Source organism: Scardinius erythrophthalmus (assembly GCF_964197995.2).
Source record: "Scardinius erythrophthalmus genome assembly, chromosome: 10".
In the NCBI taxonomy this organism is placed as follows: domain Eukaryota; kingdom Metazoa; phylum Chordata; class Actinopteri; order Cypriniformes; family Leuciscidae; genus Scardinius; species Scardinius erythrophthalmus.
The window spans coordinates 26,018,648-26,039,966 of NC_138230.1; the positions used below are offsets into that span (position 1 = coordinate 26,018,648).

Sequence of the window (21,319 nt, forward strand, 5' to 3'; positions counted from 1 at the left end):
GTTAAATTATACAATAGTGTTAACTGTTCTGGCAATAAACATTTTACCTAGCAATGATTCACTGGGAGACACATACTGAATAATCAAAACTGCAGCAGTGCAGCTGGAGGCAAAGCCCTCAGATTCAGCCCTCGCTCTTACAGCCTTTCTGGTTCCCACCTGGCTGCACCATGGAGATTTTCTGGAGGCGCCTCTGCTCAAAAACGGAAGAATTAAAATTAGCATAATTTTGAAAGCAAAAGACTGTAAAAATGCTGTGATAAAGACCTGTTAATTGTGTTCAGAAGGCTACTGCTCTTTTACTCACAGTGAAAACCGTAAAAATCCAACGGGACATGTATTTTTACAATAAAATATGAATAAATTTACAATTCTTGGAAGTGAAAAAGAACAAGTCATTATAATGTAATGGGGGGAAAAACGTAAATTGACATTTCTGGAATTATTTGCTTCACATTTGATGTTTTTTCATTGAAATAACTGTTTCTTCTTAGTTTTCTAGATTATAGTTTTGTTTCATGTTGTTAAATTAATGATCATTGCATGATTTTAGTATCATATTTGCTACCATGATGGTGTTTTGTGTTTGTGCTTATGATACCGTGTGCACATTTATTGGTTTTTACCTCAGTCTGTGGAAAAGCTAGTGATAAGCTTTGATTCATCATGTGGTTTTCTCTTTGACAATTCTATTTTTTAGTGGTTGTCAGTGTATTATAAAGGTACAAAACAGATTTTAGTACTTTAGTAGATTGGTATATTAACATTATATCAGTTAATGAAACACACTTTTTACTGTAAATGTAAGTTCTGGTAACTACTGTTTTTATTGTACAATTCACCAGAAAGAAAATTACTTTTTAATTTTATTATGCTTCTTTCTGTTTGAGTGTAAGACCGAAATTCATGATAAGACGGAGCACAATAGCTCTCACAAAAAAACAGACAGCACCATGAAACAAAACAATAAACTCAAAAGCCATGTGCAAAACAAACCCAATAGAACAGAGTAAAAGTTACACATACCAAACTAACTTAAATTATTTGATAAAAAATACAGTAAAATTCAAATTGTTAAATATTATTACAATTTGAAATAACTGTTTGTATTTTAAAATATATTAAAATAGAAATGTATTCAGTGATGACAATATTTATTACTCCAGTCTTCAGTCTCATGATCCTTTAGAAATCTTTTTTATTATTATTATTATTACTATTTATTTATATGTTTAGGTTTTTTATTTTATTTTTATTTATTTTATTTTATTTTAAATGTTTAAATGTTTTTACTGTTTCTTGATCACTTTAATACATCTTTGCACTTATAAACCTCCAAATCAAGTATTTTTGCTTCTACTTTTGTTCAAAAAAATAACTCGGTAAAGTAACAGACTTTAAAATGCACAATCCCGCATTCTACAATCATTTACAATATAACTCGCAGGAAAAGGAATATCTATTTTATTTTCAGTGAAGGACACACATGATCCATTCACAAACATTCTTAACACATCTTTCATTATATGTGCTAACAGTGGGGTCCTCAACTCTGAGCCTGGGACCCAAAGCACTGCTCTTTTGTCTCCCTTGTTTACACACCTAATTCAGATCATCAGATCATTAGCAGAGAGCTGCATGAACTGAACACAGTCTATCAGATAAGGGAGGGGTGTGGGTGCCAAGGACCAGAGTTGAGAACAACTGTGCTAAAATATCACTAACAATATGGCAGAGGTATTCAACCCTGCTCCTGGGGACCCACTGTCCTGCAGAGTTTTATAACTCTATATATAGTTTTATAAATAAACTTTGCAGGGCAGTGGTTCTCCAGGAGCAGGGTTGAAGAATTCTGCATTAGTGCCATTTACCCTGATGTCAGAAAACACACAGAGACACAGACAGTGTAAATTATTATTATGGGAGTGTCTTAAATATCAGTCTTCACCTTCAGATCAGAGAGTCATGAACTTGAAATCTGGACATGGCTACTATGTGACATTTTGGCACCAAAACAAAAGGAAACCGGAAAATAAGTGCCTAAACTTCCACACTCAAAAACAGAAAGCAAATACTGAATGTGTTCTAACAAAACATCATAAACTGTTGCTTTTTACGTGTAAAAAAGGAATACTGAATTTGCTTTTACAAATACATGACACGGCAGGCTTGAAGAGCTGAGCTTGGCTGTGCAGGAAGTAAGTAATGAAAAAACAAGACTGCTGGAGGGGCAAAAGCACACTCCACCTGGGGCGACACAATCCCCGTCCCTGTCTGATTCGGTCCGTCAGTCTCTGAGGGCGGTTTGTGTGAGCATGTCGGTGAATCACTTGGCTTTGCCGGCGTCCTGTGTCTCTTCCTCCACCACTACAATGGGCAAATTGTGGAACTGACCATTGGCATCCAACTGTATCTCCCCTGTCTCCTCTGTTTCGCCTTGCACCACCTCCTCTCCTCCTTCCATTACGGTTGCACCATCCCCCGCTTCGTCTCCCTCAAGCTGCAGTTCCATGACGCTCACGCTGTGGTCAGCGGATGCGGGGTCTATCTCAATCAAGGTGGTGTTATCCTGGTTCTCGTCTTCTTGCATGACCCTGACGACGCCGTCTTGCATCACAACCGTACCTGCGACCACCTGACCGTCTTGGGCTACACCTGCAGAAGTCATCTTCTGCGTCAACTGGACGAGCTCGACGGGGCTCATGACTGTCCCGAGCTGTGCGTGGTCCTGCATGGCTGTGGCACCCAGCAACGTGAGCCCAGATGCAGGATGGAGAGCAATGGCTTCGGTTTTTCCATCAGAACCTCCAGCAATTCGCGTGAAGAGCTGCGAGCCTGCGGGTAGAGCATGTAGGGTGACCGTATTAGATGGCTGATTGAGGCCAGCCACTGTAAACGACTGGCCGATGGATGAAAGGGTGATGGGGGAAATGACAGTGAATTGCTGGGGCTGGAGGGTTAGAGGCTGGGCTATGGATGTGCCGAGCACGGTGGTAGAGGCGGGCCGCTGGAGGCGGGGCCGTTTGGGAGCGCGTTTGGCTGGAGGGGTGGAGGGGAGAACCAGACTGCTGAGGACCTGTGATTGAGACGACCAGCTGAGGGACTGCTGCCTCTTCTGCTCTTCTACCTGCTGTTCCAATGCTAAACAAAAACAAGAGACACTGTTGTTTTCAAAGAATTTAAGCAATAATCTATGTGTTACAATGATTTTAGCACGGGTAACAAGTGCTCTAATTGGCATAATGCAAAGCAGAGTCAAGTCACCTTCATTTATATAGTGATTTTTGCCATACAGATTGTTTCAAAACAGCTTTATAGTGATAATAGAAAATTAATGGAACAAAGATTCCATTAAGTTTTAGTCTCTAAAACCCCCGTGAAGTCGGCATGCAATTGTGCCAATAACTTTTCCATTTATCCATTTTCACACAAATTACAATTACAGAGGAAGATTATCGGTTAATAAAGAATTCGGTTCAAACGTTTTTTTGCTCAATTGTATATTTGTAAACTAATACTTTTTAAAGTCCCCCTGTGGTGAAAATCAAGCTTTTAAATGTTGTTTATATATCTATGTGGTGTTTTTAATATGCTTTAAGGCCAAATTTATAAGTTAACACCATTGCTGAATTTTCTCCTTAAAGGGGTCATCAGATGCAAAATTCACTTTTATATGGTGTTTGTATATAATGTGTCTTTGCAGTGTGTGGACACAACCAACATACAATGAAACAAATCCATTCACTCCTTTTATTAATCCTCAAAAAGTCTGAACACTCTCAATAATCAAGCCATTTGGATTTTCTGAGCACTATGATGTCAAAATGCTCATGCTCCGCCCACGACCACTGACGGACAGTCCCGTATTAGCATATTTCTGCCCTCAGCAATCCGACACCCCCCATGGAAGAGAGGGGTGGGGTGAGCAGTTGCTCATTATCATTTAAAGAGACATGAACCGAAACAGCTCACTGGGAACAGAGCTGTTTTTGAGGAGGTAAAAAGGGTGTTGTTTTACACAACCATTGAGGAATTTTAACCAAAGTATATTACAAACTTTACATGAACACCCTAAAGAATCATACCAACTTGTGGAAAATGGTAATCCGATGACCCCTTTAAAACTGCAGTGAACAAGACAGTCTCAAAAATGTGGTTTGAAATCACTGGTGTTTCTGACGTCACAAACTAACCAATCACGTCAACGTGTGATCGTCAACAAGTGGATCTCTGAGCTGGTGCAGAGCCATAGAGAGAGAGAGAGAGTTGCGGCAACTCCATTGACTACAATGGAACGCTTTTTTTACAGCAATGGCGGCTCGTAGAGTCTCTCAATAGTTCCCGGAAGTAGCAGCAGCGTGGTAGAAACAGACCGTTTGTGATGGACTTTTAAAAGGTAAGACGTTTAAAGAATAAGATTGTATATTATCAGTACATCTGAATCAAATTAACTTGTGTATTAAACCATGCTAGTTGATTATTGCTCTCTAAAATAGTAGTTTTAGGGGACGTTATCAGATAAAAGATAGGTCATTGGATAAAGTTAGTAGCGCATAACAAACCACGAACAGCCTATTAATGGTTAAAACCGTTCTAATTAATGCATTTTTATCATTTGTTGTGTAATAAGAGGGAAAGGCTTCTAAACAAATATGTTAAATATAACATTGGGGAGTGTGGATATGTGGAAGTGATAAAATGAGAATATCCGTTTCATTCCTCATTAAATGGGCAATAACAAACAAAAAAAAATAAATCCTTATTTTAGATTGCATATTTGAGTAACAAAAATGTATGGGTGGAGTTTTTTAGACATTGTGTTTCTGTTGACAATTACCTGACTATATTATGTTTCAGCTCAGCTGATTTTTGGATTGATGGGAAAGGGAAATGGAAGTTTTATTTGTGAGATTAAAAACAATGCTTAAAAGCAGCAAGCCATTTTCAAAAACAAATCACACTAGACTAAATGGGGAATAATTCTAAATACCACAACATGTAATATATACTACTACTGTATATAATTTGTCCCGTTTTTGTCTCCTTTATCTCTTTCAACACAAGAAGCATAAAGGGATTCAGTGGATCCTGAAGACTCCCTGCACTGACGCTGTACCCTCACCTTCAGTTTCAGCATATTTTCTCCTCTCTGTGTCAGACACTACAAGAACAACATAGAGGAAATGACAGACAACATGCTTGACGTGCAGTTTATTAGACATTTATAAATCCCATTGTGCTAAATCAATGCAAAAGTATATTAAATTGATGTAATGTATATGTTTGAGTCATGAACTTTGACTTTTTGAAATTTAAACAAGTTTCAGCTGTAAACATTTCTAAGTGTTTAAATTCACCTGACATGGAAAGTGTACCAACCTACCCATACTTGAAAGCAGTTTTTACCAGTATTTGAGAGAGATCTACAACCCCTTTCACTCATCATTAACCCCTTAAAGTTAAACCCTGAGCCATTTTTGGAGTTTTTTTGTCTGAGTGACACACAAAAAAGTAAAGACTCATAACTTCAAAACTATAACAAGGAGAGTCAAAAGGTAGGTATCGTTTGATAGAACTCTTTTCAAATTTTTTGAAAATATAAATTACATTACATTTGGATATTCTCCTGCCGAGAAACTGCTGATAAATACAAAAAAAAAAACATGATTTTTTTATGATTTTGCATATCTCTCTTGTTTGACATGCAATAACTCGGGGAGGAAATATGGTAGCACAAATTTTCTTTTTTGGGGAAGTACCCCTAAATGTGAGCTGCATCTGAATCAAATTTTGTGGTGATCGCATAAAGTACTCAAAAGTTACAGCATTTGGAACAAAGGTAGCCTTTTTGTTTAGTCCTCACACATTTGGAAAGCAATAAAAAAAAAGAGTTTTCTGAGTGACATACACAAAACTAAAGACTCATAACTTCAAAACTATAGCAAGGAGAGTCAAAAGGTAGGTATCGTTTAAAAGAACACTTTTCACATTTTTTGAAAATATAAATTAAATTCCATTTGGACATTCTTCTGCCGAGAAACTGCTGATAAAAGACAAAAAATAAATATAATTTTTATAATGATAATGCATATCTTTCTTATTTGACATGGAATAACTCAGGAAGGAAATAAGGTAGGAGGAAAATTCTTTTTTGGGGAAGTCCCTCTACATATGAGCTGCATCTGGATAAAATTTTGTGGTGATTGGATAAAGTAATCAAACGTTACAGCCTTTGGAACCAAGATAGCATTTTTGTTGAGACCTTGACGCCCCCTCATGGGCATTTTTTATAGTGTTTCACCATGAAGAATATCTTGTCATAAAAGCAATAGATAAAGTTAATTTTGGGCTCATTTTAATTGTATGAATATGCTGTAAAAAATGAAGTGCCATTTTCAACGATTTTTGAATGTTTCGTGAGATGTATGATGTTTTTGACACATTGCAGTACATAGTACAAAAAAGTATTTTATAGATTATGAATTTTTTTTTATATCTTTATCAGCAAATAACTCAGCAATACTTTGGAGTTTTTCAAATAGGCTACATTCACTGTAAAGTTCAGACTCTAAGGTTTCAAATGACACCAATTTTGTTTGAATCAAGGCAATATTTTTGAAAAATATGATAATGAATATTTTCGCAGCTAGGGGGCGCCATGGGTGGCGCACACGGGCGGTACACTCCGGTTTAGAGAGACTAGTCAGCACTCGTTCAGAGTTGATCGAAGTGGTTAGATTCTTTAAAAAGCTGAGATTCTAAGCTTTAAAATGATACATATTTTGTGTTATTCCACGTTTGAAAAAGAGCGCGGACGGTTCCGGGAAAATTGGAAAACACTTTGCTCCCCAGAAGGATGAGAGACTTGTTTTTTAGCCAAGTATGCATTACTTCGTGAGGAATATCTCGTGATCAAAGCAATGGATTCTGTTGTGTGTGGGCTCTTTGTAATCGTGAGAATCTGTTGTCAATAAAGATGTTCGATTTTTCACAATCTATGCAAGTTTCATTGAGTTATGAGCTGAAACGTCACATCAAAACAACATAGCATCACTGCTATTGCTACTTCATAGGTGCGCCTCTGGTATTTTTTTGTGTCAGAACGCTATAAGGAATATATTTAGACCTGAGTGATGGATTATGGTGTGTTTGGGCTCTTTTTAATCGTAACATTCTGCTGTAAATAATGATGTGCCATTTTCCACAATTGATGCATGCTTCATTGAGTTATGAGTTAGAACGCGACATAAGTGCTACATCTATAATAAAGATCTATGTGCGCATTTGTGTTACAACTCCACGAGGCATAACTTTAGATATGAGTGATGGATTATGCTGAGTTTGGGCTCTTTTTAATCGTGAGAGTCTGCTGAAAATAATGATGTGCATTTTTCTACGATATGTGCATGCTTCGTGAAGTTATAAGTAAAGACCAAACGCGAGTGCTTCATGAGTATATATTTGGCTAGGTACGTCTTTGGTATTTTCTGTGTTAGAGCGCCATGAAGAATATCTTTAGATCTGACTGATGAGTTTGGGCTCGTCTTAATCATGAGCTCCTGCTGTAAATAACGATGTGTCATTTTTCATGATCGATGTATGTTTCATGAAGATACGAGTAAAAAGGCCAAGTCTAAGCTACCTCGCTTGGCTACGTGCGTTTGTGTATTTTTTGTGAATTAGAACTCCATGAGGAATATCTTTAGTTCTGAGTGATGGATTACGTTGAGTTTGGACTCATTTTAATTATAAGCATCTGCTGTAAATAATGATGTGTCATTTTCCACAATCGGAGCATGTTTCATGAAGTTACAAGCGGAAATGTGTCTAAAATTCAGCATCCATATATGGTTTACCCATGGGTCTCTTGAGGGGCTTATTTTACAAAAACCTTGCTCAAGTTTAGTAAAAGCCTGAAACAATTATGCTTGTTGTATTCTACTCATTGAGACCTTTCAAATGACATATGACACATGACTATCTGAGCAGTATGATGTTTTTGACACATTGCAGTACATAATAATTTACTCTTCCTCATAAATTATGTATTAAAAAAAATCATTTTATCAGCAAATAACTCAGCACTACTTTGGAGATAATCATAATGGCTACATTCATTGTAAAGTTTAGACTCTAAGCTTTCAAATGATGCCTATTTTGTGTTGATCAATGCAGTAGTTTTGAAAAATATGACAATTAATTTTTTCCATAGCTAGGGGGCGCCCTCCGGCGGTATAATCCGTTCTAAAGGAATAACTCAGCACCTTTTAGGAGTTGAATAAAATGTATAGGTGCATTGAAAAGCTGAGATTCTAAGCTTTAAAATGATACCTATTTTGTATCATATCATTCAGTGGTTGCTTAGTAATTTGATTATGAATTTGTTTCATGGGGTGCCGTCCCGCCGGCGGGACGCTTAGGGTTTAAGGGGTTAAGACTCCTCTGGACGATGCATTATCATGTATACTGTAATTACTATAATAAAATAACCATATTTGCAGTTGTGCCACCCTGACATGCAAATTGCTGGACAAAAGTTTTTCAATTATCTCAACAGCTATAAAACTACTTAAATTTTTAGACTTTATAAACTTTGTCTATATGAAAGGTTTAAATGATGCCATATAATTTCGTTTTTAATTTTTTATTCTTAAGACACCATTTTAAATACATTAAGATTAATGAAATTTCACTTAATTAAATTCTACATTTTACTTGTTTGCAACCTGTTACCTGCAAGTCTCTGTCCTTGTGAAACCATAGTGAACATTACATGATACCTTTAAATAACATTCTAGTTTAAGAACAAAAAATAGTCAAGTCAAGTCATCTTCATTTATATAGCGCTTTTAACAATGTAGATTGTTTCAAAGCAGCTTTACAGAAATAAGCGTATAATTTATGGTAACAGAGATTGTTTTGGCTTTATAGCGGTTCTTCAATAAAGTTATTTTCCAGCTAAATTTATTGGTCATTGATTCGCTTCCGTCGGAACGATCATTTGTTATTAAATTAGGGGCCGCTAAGACGACACCATTCTCTCTACACAGACTTTACACGCGAACCTAAATGAAATACTTGAAATAACTTAGGCCTACTTCAAAACAACTGCAACACGGTCTTTAACCAAGGTAACGTTAGCCAGAAATATGTTAACAAACGGCAGGCAACGCTGGTTGACCACTATAAACATTAAATACTAGCAGATTTTTATCTTTTAAAAACAACATTGCGATAACTACAAACACATACTACATTCACATATCAGTGTATTATATACATATTGTAAATCAATTAATTTATTGACTACAAACTACCAAAAATCAAAGTTCTGCTCTCTAACTCCATCAATTTGAATTGGCGCCGAAGAACTTCCTGGAACTATCTGAGGTCTACGCGAATCACGTGACAACTAAGCATTTTGAACTTCCATTGTCGCAACTCTCTCTCTCTATGGCTCTGAGCTGGTGTGAATGAGTGGAGGCGGGGCTCATTTGCATATTCATAGAACCGCAAATACTAAATGAGGCAAGGGTGTAGAGTTTCTTTCAAGCTATTTCAAGGCATGAAGAATTTTTTTTTTTAAATATGTAATTTTGGTGATCAAAGATGAGTTTTAAGGGATAAAATTATTGACTACGGGGGACTTTAAAGTTTGCATCGCATAACCAGCTTCCACATGTATGGCTTTTATAATGCACTAAACTTGTTCAGGAGCTCACCTGGTATAGAGCTGGTAAGTCCCGCCTATCCGTAAAACCCCAAGTGGACCTCTAGGTTGAATAATTGTCAATGCAAGTGAATGGGAGAAAATAATTATTTTCTGGTCCCGTTTGAATTGTGCCATGAATGTGAACATATGTTGTCTGTGAATTTTTTATATAATTTTTCATGTTACGAGTTTGACATTATATGGTATGATTCTTCGGCTAACAGTTGTGGAAAAGACATAACGAGAAAGACTACATGTCACCTATGTGACGTCACCCCATAAAGTTGACTTACCCGTGGTTTTCGCCAACCTCAACGATTTTGTCCTCTCCCTGAAAGAAGGCGGTGAAGTGAACCAAAGACACAGCCATGTTTAGCGGGATCCGTGAGCTAGTGTCCGTGTGCGAGTGGTGTTGACGTTTCAAACGCGTCTAAAGCAGCGAAGAGTTGTAGTCCACAAAGTGCTCTCACACAAAGTCTAACCGTATCAAACGTCTACCCGCTAAATTGTAGCATTCTGTACACGAAAAATTATATAAAAAATTCACAGACAACATATGTTCACATTCATGGCACAATTCAAACGGGACCAGAAAATAATTATTTTCTCCCATTCACTTGCATTGACGATTTTTCAACCTAGAGGTCCAGTGGAGTTAGCGGAAGGGGCGGGACTTACCAGCTCTATAGGTCAGGGACGACGCTCGATAAAAGGGCTCAAAGACTTGTAGAAGCAAGCTAAAATGGCATTTTCATCTCTCGCCTACTATCAGTTAGGTTAAGGGTAGGGATTACTGTAGGTTAGAGCTGCACGATTCTGGATAAATTGAGAATCATGATTTTTTTTAAATAAAGATCACGATTCTCTCACGATTCTGAACAGACAACTAAACAAAATTAGTTATTTAAAAAAAATCTTTTGAAATGAATGATTCAATCACTCACTCAAAGACTTCACTTATTTCATTACTGGATGAATCAGCATTTTTGAACGAATCTCTTGAATGAATGATTCAATGAAAAATAAATTTGTAACAGTCACTTGTCCCCCTGCTGGTGTAACGATGTAAACAAAAGGTCATTTGATCTATTTTGATTGCTTCCGTAGATATCAGTGTTTTTATCCAAACTATAAACTTTTATCCCAGTACTTCTGTGATAAAATGAATATTAGTAACACAGAAATAATGATAATGTGTGGTTGAAAAGACTGTTTGTGAAGCTGTTTCATACCTATACATGACAATTGCACACTCTGGGTCAGCAGCAGTGCGAACGCAGATTTGAATGTTGCGGTGTGATTTTGTCAAAGGTTTATTAGACACAACCAAATCATTGTCATTTTGGAAAGAGATTGCGTGGGTGTTTGAATTAACGATCAATCTATTGTAGGTGGTATGTTATTTTCAAATGTTGAGATTTAATATTTGCGACACCTGTGTCTTTAAAAATCACTTTTACATCAATCACAATTAATAGGAACAGTTTCAGCATGTCCAACAGGCCACACCAAATGTCCCTACTTCCCTTTGGTCACTTCACTCACTTGTCAGTGTTCGGAGCATCTGTGTCTGCTCTGGGTCCGTCATTTGCCGTCGAACATTCACAATTTGTTTGATGGAGTCTAGCAGGTTAAAGACTTGTGCCAGGTTGCTCAGAACTGCAATCTCTGCAAGACAGACCATGTGATGATCACATCACATGCACACATACAAAAAACAAACTACATATTAAGCCACATTCCACTTTCACCACTGCACCTGAATAACAACACAACAAAATAACTTGACATACTAAATGTGTTTTTCATGGATCTCTAATCCTCTATTTAAACTACAGGCTACAAGATGCCCCAAAAAGAAAATACACTTATGGAGTTAATCTTGTGAAGCCTGTCTTTAAATTAAGTTAATTACATTTATTAAAGAATTAAAAGATTTTAAATTGACTGACAGTCCTATCATAAAGGTTATATTATTTTTTAATGTATTATATTATTTATTTCAATATATATTAGTGAAGCATCGATACTGCGTTCGTGTACTTGTTAAAATGCTCTGATACCACGCAGTGTCTACAGTACAGTGCTTGTGACAAAGAAACACTGGCAACAGCAAACAGCAGACATGACGTTTTCAAGTTTTCTGTATGCAAACTAGCTATGCAAGCTATTTTTTATGTCTTTTTGCACATGAACGGACAAATTCACAGAAAATTATGTCAAAATGCCTGTATAGGCAAGTATCCTCGTGAAACAGTCAGTTAAAGGAGAACTCCGGTCAATTTTAACATTGAGCTCATTTTTTTGTACATTTGGAGTGCTGTCAATACAGAGAACAACGACAAAAATCGGTGTTGCCTACACCGTGTCGAAGTCCATAGTAATCGATTGTCGAGTTTACGCGCATTGGTTTAGTACCTATGATCACGCGCGTGAACTCGACAATCGATTACTATGGACTTCGACCGAAAACAGGATGTAAATACAGGTATTTGCGCTGGCTGAATAAACATCATTTTTATTCATATCTTTCACATCTACTGCAGTCAGATTGACTCGCGTTCACTCCGAAGGAATCACTCACATGACCTGTGCACTTGTAATGACACATCAAGGATGTTAAGAGGCTAAAAGCAGGTTTAAAACTTGCCCCATTGAAGTCAACAGGGTGCAAATTTATAAAAGAGAATAACACGGTGTAGGCAACACCGATTTTTGTCGTTGTTCTCTGTATTGACAGCACTCCAAATGTACAAAAAAATTAACTCAATGTTAAAATTGACCGGAGTTCTCCTTTAAGTGAACATAAACCGTTGAAAAGAAAATGCGTGTGTAACAGTATATTGGACACATGCAGCTCTTAAAGTGACAGCAGCCTTTATAAACCTACTGCTGTCTTTGTCCTCAATGTTACTCTAACAACAAAAGACTGGTTGACTGGTTGAGCTCTGCTGGAGCAGCTCTAAATATTCACTGTGCTATTAATTTAAAGATGAAATATGATAGAGCAATAATATGAACAGTGAAAGTAACAGTAGCTCCTACAATGCATTTTAACAGGCATAATTAGGCATGAAAATAACTGATGGAAATATTTGCTAAGCCAACTAATTTGATTCATATTCTTTTCATTAAAAATAAAAATACAGGTATTGGTACTCTGTATCAGCAAGTACTAAAAAAAGTAATGGTACTGGACTTGTTCTGAAAAAGTGGTATCGGTGCATCCCTAATATATATATATATATATATATATATATATATATATATATATATATATATATATATATATATATATATATATATATATTATTTGCAAAAAGTCTTAGGCTCCTACAATAAATTAACTGCTGAATAAACAACTTAATTAATTGTAAGCCTGTCTGCTAATCTTCAACATGTTTGCCATTAAACATTCATTTTGAATTGATCTATTTTTGGAGTTCACAATAAAAAAAATAGGTTTAGGAAAGTCACAGACAATTTTGTGACTGGTAGGATTCAGTTTACGGTATTACGGTCATTTTTGTGGTATCTGTTACAGCAATTGACAGTTATATAACTCTTACAAAGAATCAATAAAGAGTCGCAGAGTTTGATATTGTGCCATTTAAGTTTATTTTTGTACTTTTTGTACTTAATGAGCTGGTTAGGTGTGTTTGATTAAGGTTAGAGCCGAGCTGAATCCATGGACAGGATTAGACAAACCTGGCACAGATCATATTCTGACATACTGACCTGCATCCTGTAGAGAGCTCTGATCAGTGCGTAGCTGAACTCCTCTCAGCAGACCCAACAGCTCTGAGCGGATATTAGGCACCACCTCCCCCATCATCCCCACCTCAGCGATACCCCTCCAGAAATTCAGCGTCTCATCTAGGGGTCACAAACACAGTATAGCATTTATTACATCTGTGGATGCCAACATCATTTATGTATGGCACTCATGAGTGATGTTTGATGGGAAGCACTGACTACATGACTTTCTGAATGTTTTATTTTGCTGTGTTTACCTGAGATGTCATTTGTGTCCCTTTTCTCTGAGGCTTCTATGGTGGCTGGGCTCCACTCCACAGTACCAATCACGTCTTCTTTCTTCTCTTCTACTGTGGCCATCTGACATCCGTTACCCACAGAAACATGCCCTGCAGGACACACACAATATGTATTGTTATAGTGGTGAATGAAAACAATGAAAATCTATTTTACTGAAAATTGTGTGGAAAATATGCATTGATCATTTGGCGATATGGCCAAAAATATTACCACAATATTTATTTCCATATCATACGATATCTATCTTTATCACGATATATTGATTTACCCACCTGAGGAAGGAAATGCTAACCACATATTTGTTAGACTTTGAGAATGAAAGTAAACATGTAAACTTGTTTGTTCACAATTAAGCTCCACAGAGTACCTTTTAAATTATGGCCCCATGAAATCCTTTTTTATTTTCCCCTAAATTCTGTGTTTTGGGGGTGGGGTGGATTCTGTGTGTTATGATTTAATACAAATTCATATACACTTTAACAATTCAATCAAGCTTTTAAAATGTTATCAAATGAAAATATAACAAGTAATTTTTTTTTTTTTTTTGTTAAATTAGATGCGGCACAAAAAAACTTTATACATTTAAAACATAGATGAAAAAATATCTTGGTTGTATGATATTCCTTAGAAATAAAATTATAATTATTATTACTTTGAGAAGTATATTTAGACTACAGTTGATATATTTCTGTCATAATTTCTTGAAGTTTAACCAAATTTTTATTTTGACAGTTTGTTGTGAAGATTTAGTTTCAGTTTTAGTTTCAGTTTCAGTGTGTATTTGATGGTAGTTTTACTCAAATCAAACGATGAAAAGTTTGTGAAGTGACTTTCAAAGCAGCTCTGGAGATGAAGTTTGTGTATTCATGTCCTCATTTATAGAGACGGCAAACGTGTGTGAGTTTGCGTGTTTATTCACACAGAGACACGCTGAAAACACTTATTAACAACATGCACTGACACCACTCTGGTTGCGTTTATATCTGCTTTGTGATAAGCTGTTAGATTAATCCATATCAAGTAAAAATGTCCAGAGCTAATCACCGTTATTGGTGTACATTTTATCACAATCTCGATATGATATTGTTTATCGCCCAACCCTATTTTGACTATTTTTTTACTTTTGAATTTAATTGGCAACAGTAGCTGTTTGGTCAAAATTATGGTACTAATTAAATAAATCATTTGTCAATTTAAAGGATAAAACAAATATTGAACAAAAATATTTGGTAACTATGTCACCCAGCTGTAGTGTGAGTGAGTGTGAGTGAGTGTGAGTGAGTGAGTGTGTGTGTAAGTGTGAGTGTGAGTGTGTGTGTGTGTGTGTGTGTGTGTGTGTGTGTGTGTGTGTGTGTGTGTGAGTGTGTTCATGTTTTTCTATCCCGGTGGGGACTTAAACCTGAATGCACACAGACTCATGGGGACTCGTGTCACAGTGGGGACCTAAATAGAGGTCCCCATGGGTAAACAAGCTTATAAATCATGCAGAATTAGTTTTTTTTTTGGAAATGTAAAAATGCAGAAAGTTTTCTGTGATGGGTAGGTTTAGGGGTAGGGTTAGTGTAAGGAGATAGAATATACAGTTTGCACAGTATAAAAACCATTAAGTCTATGGAGAGTCCCCACAAAGATAGTAAACCAGACTGTGACTGTGTCTGTGTCTGTGTGTGTGTATGTGTGTGTGTGTGTGTGTGTTCTAACCCTGAGCTGTGGTGGGTGTGTTGAGCCCACTGCCGTCCGGTGGGAAGCGTGTGTTGTTGATCAGCAGGTCAAACTTGGTGCTGCGGCAGGTGTTTGTGCAGAGAGTGCTGTGCTGATAGAAATCCAGCTGACCCGAGTCCATCATTTTCCTACATGGCAAACACACAGAGCTTTAAGAGGTTAAGACTAATACTTTGCTGAAGAATATTTGTTTTTTTATTGAAAAATCTGGAGGGGTCAAAATGGGGAATTTTCCTTATTATTTCCTAACGTAATGTTAGACACACTTTGTTTCTACTACAAATTCAGTCATAATTTATTTTTTCATATGGTACTTTGCTGTGCTGTTTTAAAAGCTGTAGATTTACTCTGTTGAGTAAGGGGGAAAACGTGTCACACCTATCTCAAAATAAATGTTGTACTTATTGTGTTCATGTTGAATCGCAAAACACTGGTAAGGTTAGGGACAGGTTTGGCGGTTTGGTTAGGTTTAAAGGCCTTCATACACTTCCAAGTGAAATCGAAGAACGAAATGATGTGACTTCATATCAAACGAAATCACACTGAAACAATGTTCGTTTTGAGTTCGTTCTGGGAGTTCGAAACAGCTTGCCAAAGCTTGCTAAACCTTTGTATTACCATTGGTCCGTGGTGATTACGTAATAGGTGGGCTGCGGAGGCTCCGCCTTCTTTCATGTGAAAATCTTTTCTGGTTCATTTGGCCTGTTCAGTCGGTTGAGTGAAAACATGAACACACTGGAGTTTTATAGTAGAAAATGAAGTTGTACTTCTGATGAAACGAAACACTGACACTGTTTTTCATATTTAATACAGTAAATTTGCTTGATTTTAAGCAATCTATTGTATAAAGTGATATATAAATAAACGTGACGTGACGTATATGGAGTGCCACATAACCCCGTTGCTATGATCAGATGTTTTTCTTATGCTTTATTAAAATGCTTGCTGTTTTCTCAATTTTGTTGTGTTTATTTTGTTACTGAGAGGAAAGAGCACACCACACATTTACATATTCATCTAACCATCACTCTCAGCAGTGTGGGGCGGGCGTCGTCGGATGTTCGCTAACAGTATATCGCTACTCACGTATTTCGAACTTCGTTTTACCCCTAAACAAATAACGAAAAAGAACTTTGGTGCGAGTATATTGGGGCTTTAAGGGTGGGTTAAGGTGTAAGGAAAGGGTCAACAGTGTAACTATACTGTAGATGTAGCTATAGAAATTAATTACAGCTGTAATTACATAAAGGTTTTTTTTTTAAATATGAGTACAATGTAAAAAAATATAGTGCCTATTATCTAATTAATAATTTAGTAGTTAAGTTAGATTAAGCCAGACTCAGGCCTTCAAGTCACTTAGTTCAAATTAGGATATTTAAGTAGCCTTTATAAACATGCCTTAGAAAAAAACATTACTGGTGTGTCTCTTGAAACAAAACAATGGCATTGACATATTTTAAGATATGTTAGTGCAAGTTGCTTTCAGTTAAAACAGATCAAACATGCATTTTAGTCTGGGACTAGGCTTAAGCCTTGTCTGTGAAACTGGGGGAAATACAGTTAATATAAAGTGGCACCAAAAAAAAAAATCAAAATATATGATATGCTATGAAAGGCTACCAATACTGTAATGGGACAAACAACAAACACTGATAGCTGGCACTGAGGTCTGACCTGAAGAGACCCAGAATGCTTATGCTTACCTGAGCATAACCCCACCCATCCGGATCGCTCGCTTCCAGTCCTTCAAAGTGGCTTTACCCGACATGTGCACAAACTGCTTTGGACTAATCAACTGATCCTCATACTGCAGAGAAACAGAGAAAGCCAGATTAAACACATTAGCAACTGTTATCTGCAGCATTAAGGTCTATACGAGACTAACCTTCACACATTTGACATTGATTCCTGGGCAGACAAACTTCTTGAATAGAAGGATGGCTTTACTCTCGCCACATGTAATGGGATAACCAAGCTCCAAATCCTCTCCTTCAGCAGATGCCTCATCTGAACATAACACACACACACACACACAACAATATTGTGGGTAATACTGCATAAGGTGTATTTAGTGACAGAAACTGAAGCATAATCCGCTGCTTGGACGCGTTTGCAGGAAACTACACATATATTACCGTCTAATTATGATGTGAATTATTGACTGTTTAAACTACAAGACTACATTAAATGAAGAACATATGAGTGGTGCTTGGCTGTGCAAAACCCACCGACATAATACAAAGACTATCACTAATAAGTTTTGGGACAGGGTTACCTTGTGTCTCCACTGCCACAACTGCAGCATCTGTCTCACTGCTTTCATCTCCAAGCCTACAAACATAAAACATCCATCTATAACATCAATCTCCACCTGTTAACTCCCAAGAATTAAGCTGTTTTGGTCCTTTTAAAGAGTCATTTGTTTAATATGACATATGTAAAGTATTATTATATGCGTGTCTCTTTTGATATACCTAGCAGTCTAGTTTAGGATCCTCACACCTACCCAGCTGTGATGGGCTGCAGCTGTAGGATCATTTGAGTCTTGCTTTGGTTGTCAGGCTCCACATCCTCTTCCTCTGTGCTCTTCATCATCACCATGTCCTCCACGGACACAGTGACTTCTGTCTCTGCCATAGCCCGCGCTCTCCTTCAACACTGAGTATGAAATTCCTGGTGAATATTTTATCTATACCGGTCAAATGTTTGGAATAATTAAGATTATTATTATTAAAATAATTGAGTATATCAATAATAATAATTGAGCACCAAATATTAGAAGGATTTCTGAAGGATCATGTGACACTGGAAACTGAAGTAATGGCTGCTGAAAATTCAGCTTTGCTATCACAGGAGTACATTACATTTTTATTAAAAAATCATATTAAAATAGAAAACAGTCCTGTTAAAGAGTAATAATATTTCAGAATATAACAGTTTTTGCTGTATTTTTAAACAAATAAATGCAGCCATTGTGAGCATAAGACTTCTTTCAAACACAAAGACTTTGTTAAACAGACTTCTTTCAAAATCATAATTATTTCAAACATTTGACCGGTAGTGTACATAATAATAATGATGATAATAATAATAATAATAATAATAATAATAATATGCATGATATTCCATTAAACTACTGATTAGCCTATATTTCAGAAGGTGTTTTGCCTGAAATGTCCGACATTTAAAATCAACATTGACCCTATCATTTTCTTAAACCACGGTCCTGGTCTTATTGTGCAAAAAAATATTTCTTCGTGTTATTCCAAAAATGTAGTAAATCATATAAATTTTACAATGTGCTCCACCTCTTAAACAACATAAACACATAAAACTTGGTGACTAAGCTTGACATGGAAAATATCAACTTGTAACACCATTGTGAATTGCTTTTGTAAACATTTTTTTCTTTTCTTCACAGTTATAAAGCAAGGAACCAAGAACATCAATCAATGGTAGCCTAAAGTTAAAAATAATTGTGCATCCAAAATCTCTTGATAGTGATTCCGTAACTGTGTCAAAGAATCCTTTCCCACAGTTATGCCAGTCAGAGCAGTTGCCTTTTTCAATCTTTCATATTCCCCAACTGGAAGACCCACTAAAGGTGTCAGGTTATCTCAAAGACGGTAACTCAGACCGCAGACAGTAATAAACAACAGATTATACAGTGGTCTCATCTGTAGCATTAATTCAGTATGAACAAATGAAAGTGGACTGTGTGATAAGGCAAATCTTCAAGCTAGTGTCTAAGCACATAATATTCAAATAAGGAAAATGTGCATTTAAATAATTTTTACTCCAAAACTTAAGCCAGTTAAGTTACCCGAACCTAAACCAGTGGTCCATTCATTATTAAAATGGCCTGAGATTAAAAATGACTTCAAGTCACTGTTACATGACCAAGCATTTCACTATTTAGATAAACAAATATAAAACTATAAAATATAGGCTATCATTTAAAATAAGTATGGTTTAAATAAAATAACTAAATGTTTTACATAAACTATTTTCAATTAAAATAATGTATAGGCTACTTATGTCAGGATATAGAGTGCTTTAAATTATATACATAGACCAGTTTATCAAATTATTGCTGCATATTATAAATATATCTGTCTAATGATGACTGTTAAACGAAACGACTGCATTGCTAATGCTATCAGATAAAATAACAAATACACGGTAATACCATGTTTTGATTAAACGCATATACCATGGTATTCTATGAAGTAACGTTACGTTAGAGTAGATGACATGGTAACGTTACATGAATATGAACATCGTACAGCCTCATAGTAACTTACGTCAAAGTAACGTTACTTACAGTGATATCTTCACTGTACCACAGAACGGGATAGTTCTGTATACCATGCATGGTAACAACAGATTCCGTCAAATTACTAGATAGTGACTGGTGTTAAGAACCACCTGTTGTCAAAAATGTATTTAACGTTACCTAAATGAAAAAAAATATTACACTGTTAGAAAGAGACCCCTAATGCATTTATTATGATTTAACAGTAGCAACAATAATTGTTGTACCTATCGTATTGTGGGGATAACTGTTTTGGTTGCCATGGTGAATGTTTCTGAGCGACTGCACTTTAGTGTTGTGCTCTTCAGTGGCTAATTCAGTTAGCATTTTAGCTCTTCATATGTTGCGCCATTTCAATAACACTCATCTGCTGTTCGTGATGCTAACGTGCTATGCTAACACACACCTTCATTTCACTGCTTGTTTGTTTGTGGGTGAATGTGCGTGTTTACAAACAAACATCACACTCTCAAACACCCTCAAGCGCGGCTAATTCATGAAGCGTTCGCTGGCCGTACGGGCGGACTGTATCTAAATGACGCGCTGGCGTCGCGCCGCGGTGTTCTGTTCTCATGACGTCTCCCGTGCGGCGGGACGCACACACACAAACGACAAGACGTTCCTCCGCCATTCGAGGGGGCTGCCGCTGCCACTCGAGCCGCGAACACCTCTAGTCGACGTCCCGACGAAGTTCTCCGTTACGCAGTCATGTTTAACCGTTACATTAGAGAGGTTAAAATACGATGGATTGGCCTTACCGTTTAGATCGCAGTCGGTGTCATCCTTACATAGCGAGAGGCTTTGAGTGAACATGCGCAGTTTGTTGAATTACACTTCCTGCTCAAGCTCGTCCCTGTTCCAGCTCAAGCCATGAGAGACTTTACAGTACACACAGGACTGTTCGTATTAATATATACAAGGTTCATGGCATTATCAGTATCAGCTCTGTGATGTTATGGTACAGTTTAAAACTTTAAAAAGTCACAGTTTCTATAATAAGTCTCCTGTAAATAATTGCTCTGCGTCTGCTTGTGTGGAGTAAAGTTACAATTCGAACATACCTTGAATGGATCTACTGGAGATATTTGTACACACTGATATTATTATAATAACGTTACCTGTTGAAACTCATTAATTCACTAGCGTGGTATCTACAAGCATTTGAAATTCCATTAAAAAAATAATTACAATAACTTTGGGTTGTATTAACTATTTTATTCTTTAAAAAGTTTTTTTTGCAATTTGGTAATCCACCCCAATCTACATTAAATATAAAAAATAAGCAGCTGCAGTACCATTATGTAGCCTATGCGTTGTACATGAATATGGCAATCCCTCATAATATCATCTGATACAATTACAGTAATGTTTTCCAAAAAATTGTTTAACACACCCACTCAAATAAAAATAATAAATATACTTCAGAAGTATATTTACAAAAGCTCTATAACAACTCTCATTGCTAAGAGAATAAATCAATTTTCAACTAGGTAAATATAAAAACAAAATACAGT

General features: G+C 36.5%; 1 protein-coding gene across 4 annotated transcripts; it reads right to left on the bottom strand.

Moving 5' to 3' along the window:
• Positions 1-1,273: 1,273 nt before the first annotated feature.
• On the bottom strand, positions 1,274-20,692 carry gmeb1 (glucocorticoid modulatory element binding protein 1). Of its 4 annotated transcripts, none has more exons than XM_081375698.1 (11): positions 20,564-20,692; positions 17,997-18,148; positions 17,766-17,821; positions 17,376-17,497; positions 17,194-17,297; positions 15,470-15,618; positions 13,726-13,857; positions 13,451-13,588; positions 11,258-11,380; positions 5,123-5,161; positions 1,280-3,141 (listed from the first exon to the last, which is right to left on the bottom strand). In XM_081375698.1, exons 2-11 carry the CDS (start codon positions 18,125-18,127, stop codon positions 2,327-2,329), a joined length of 1,809 nt encoding a protein of 602 aa, XP_081231824.1. In that variant the 5' UTR covers positions 18,128-18,148; positions 20,564-20,692; the 3' UTR covers positions 1,280-2,326. The 4 variants fall into 4 exon arrangements, 2 of the variants coding, with proteins under 2 accessions (XP_081231825.1, XP_081231824.1); XR_014030871.1 differs by lacking the exon at positions 5,123-5,161 and having other exon boundaries at positions 1,448-1,753; positions 1,857-3,141; XR_014030872.1 differs by lacking the exon at positions 5,123-5,161 and having other exon boundaries at positions 1,449-1,747; positions 1,872-3,141.
• Positions 20,693-21,319: the final 627 nt, after the last annotated feature.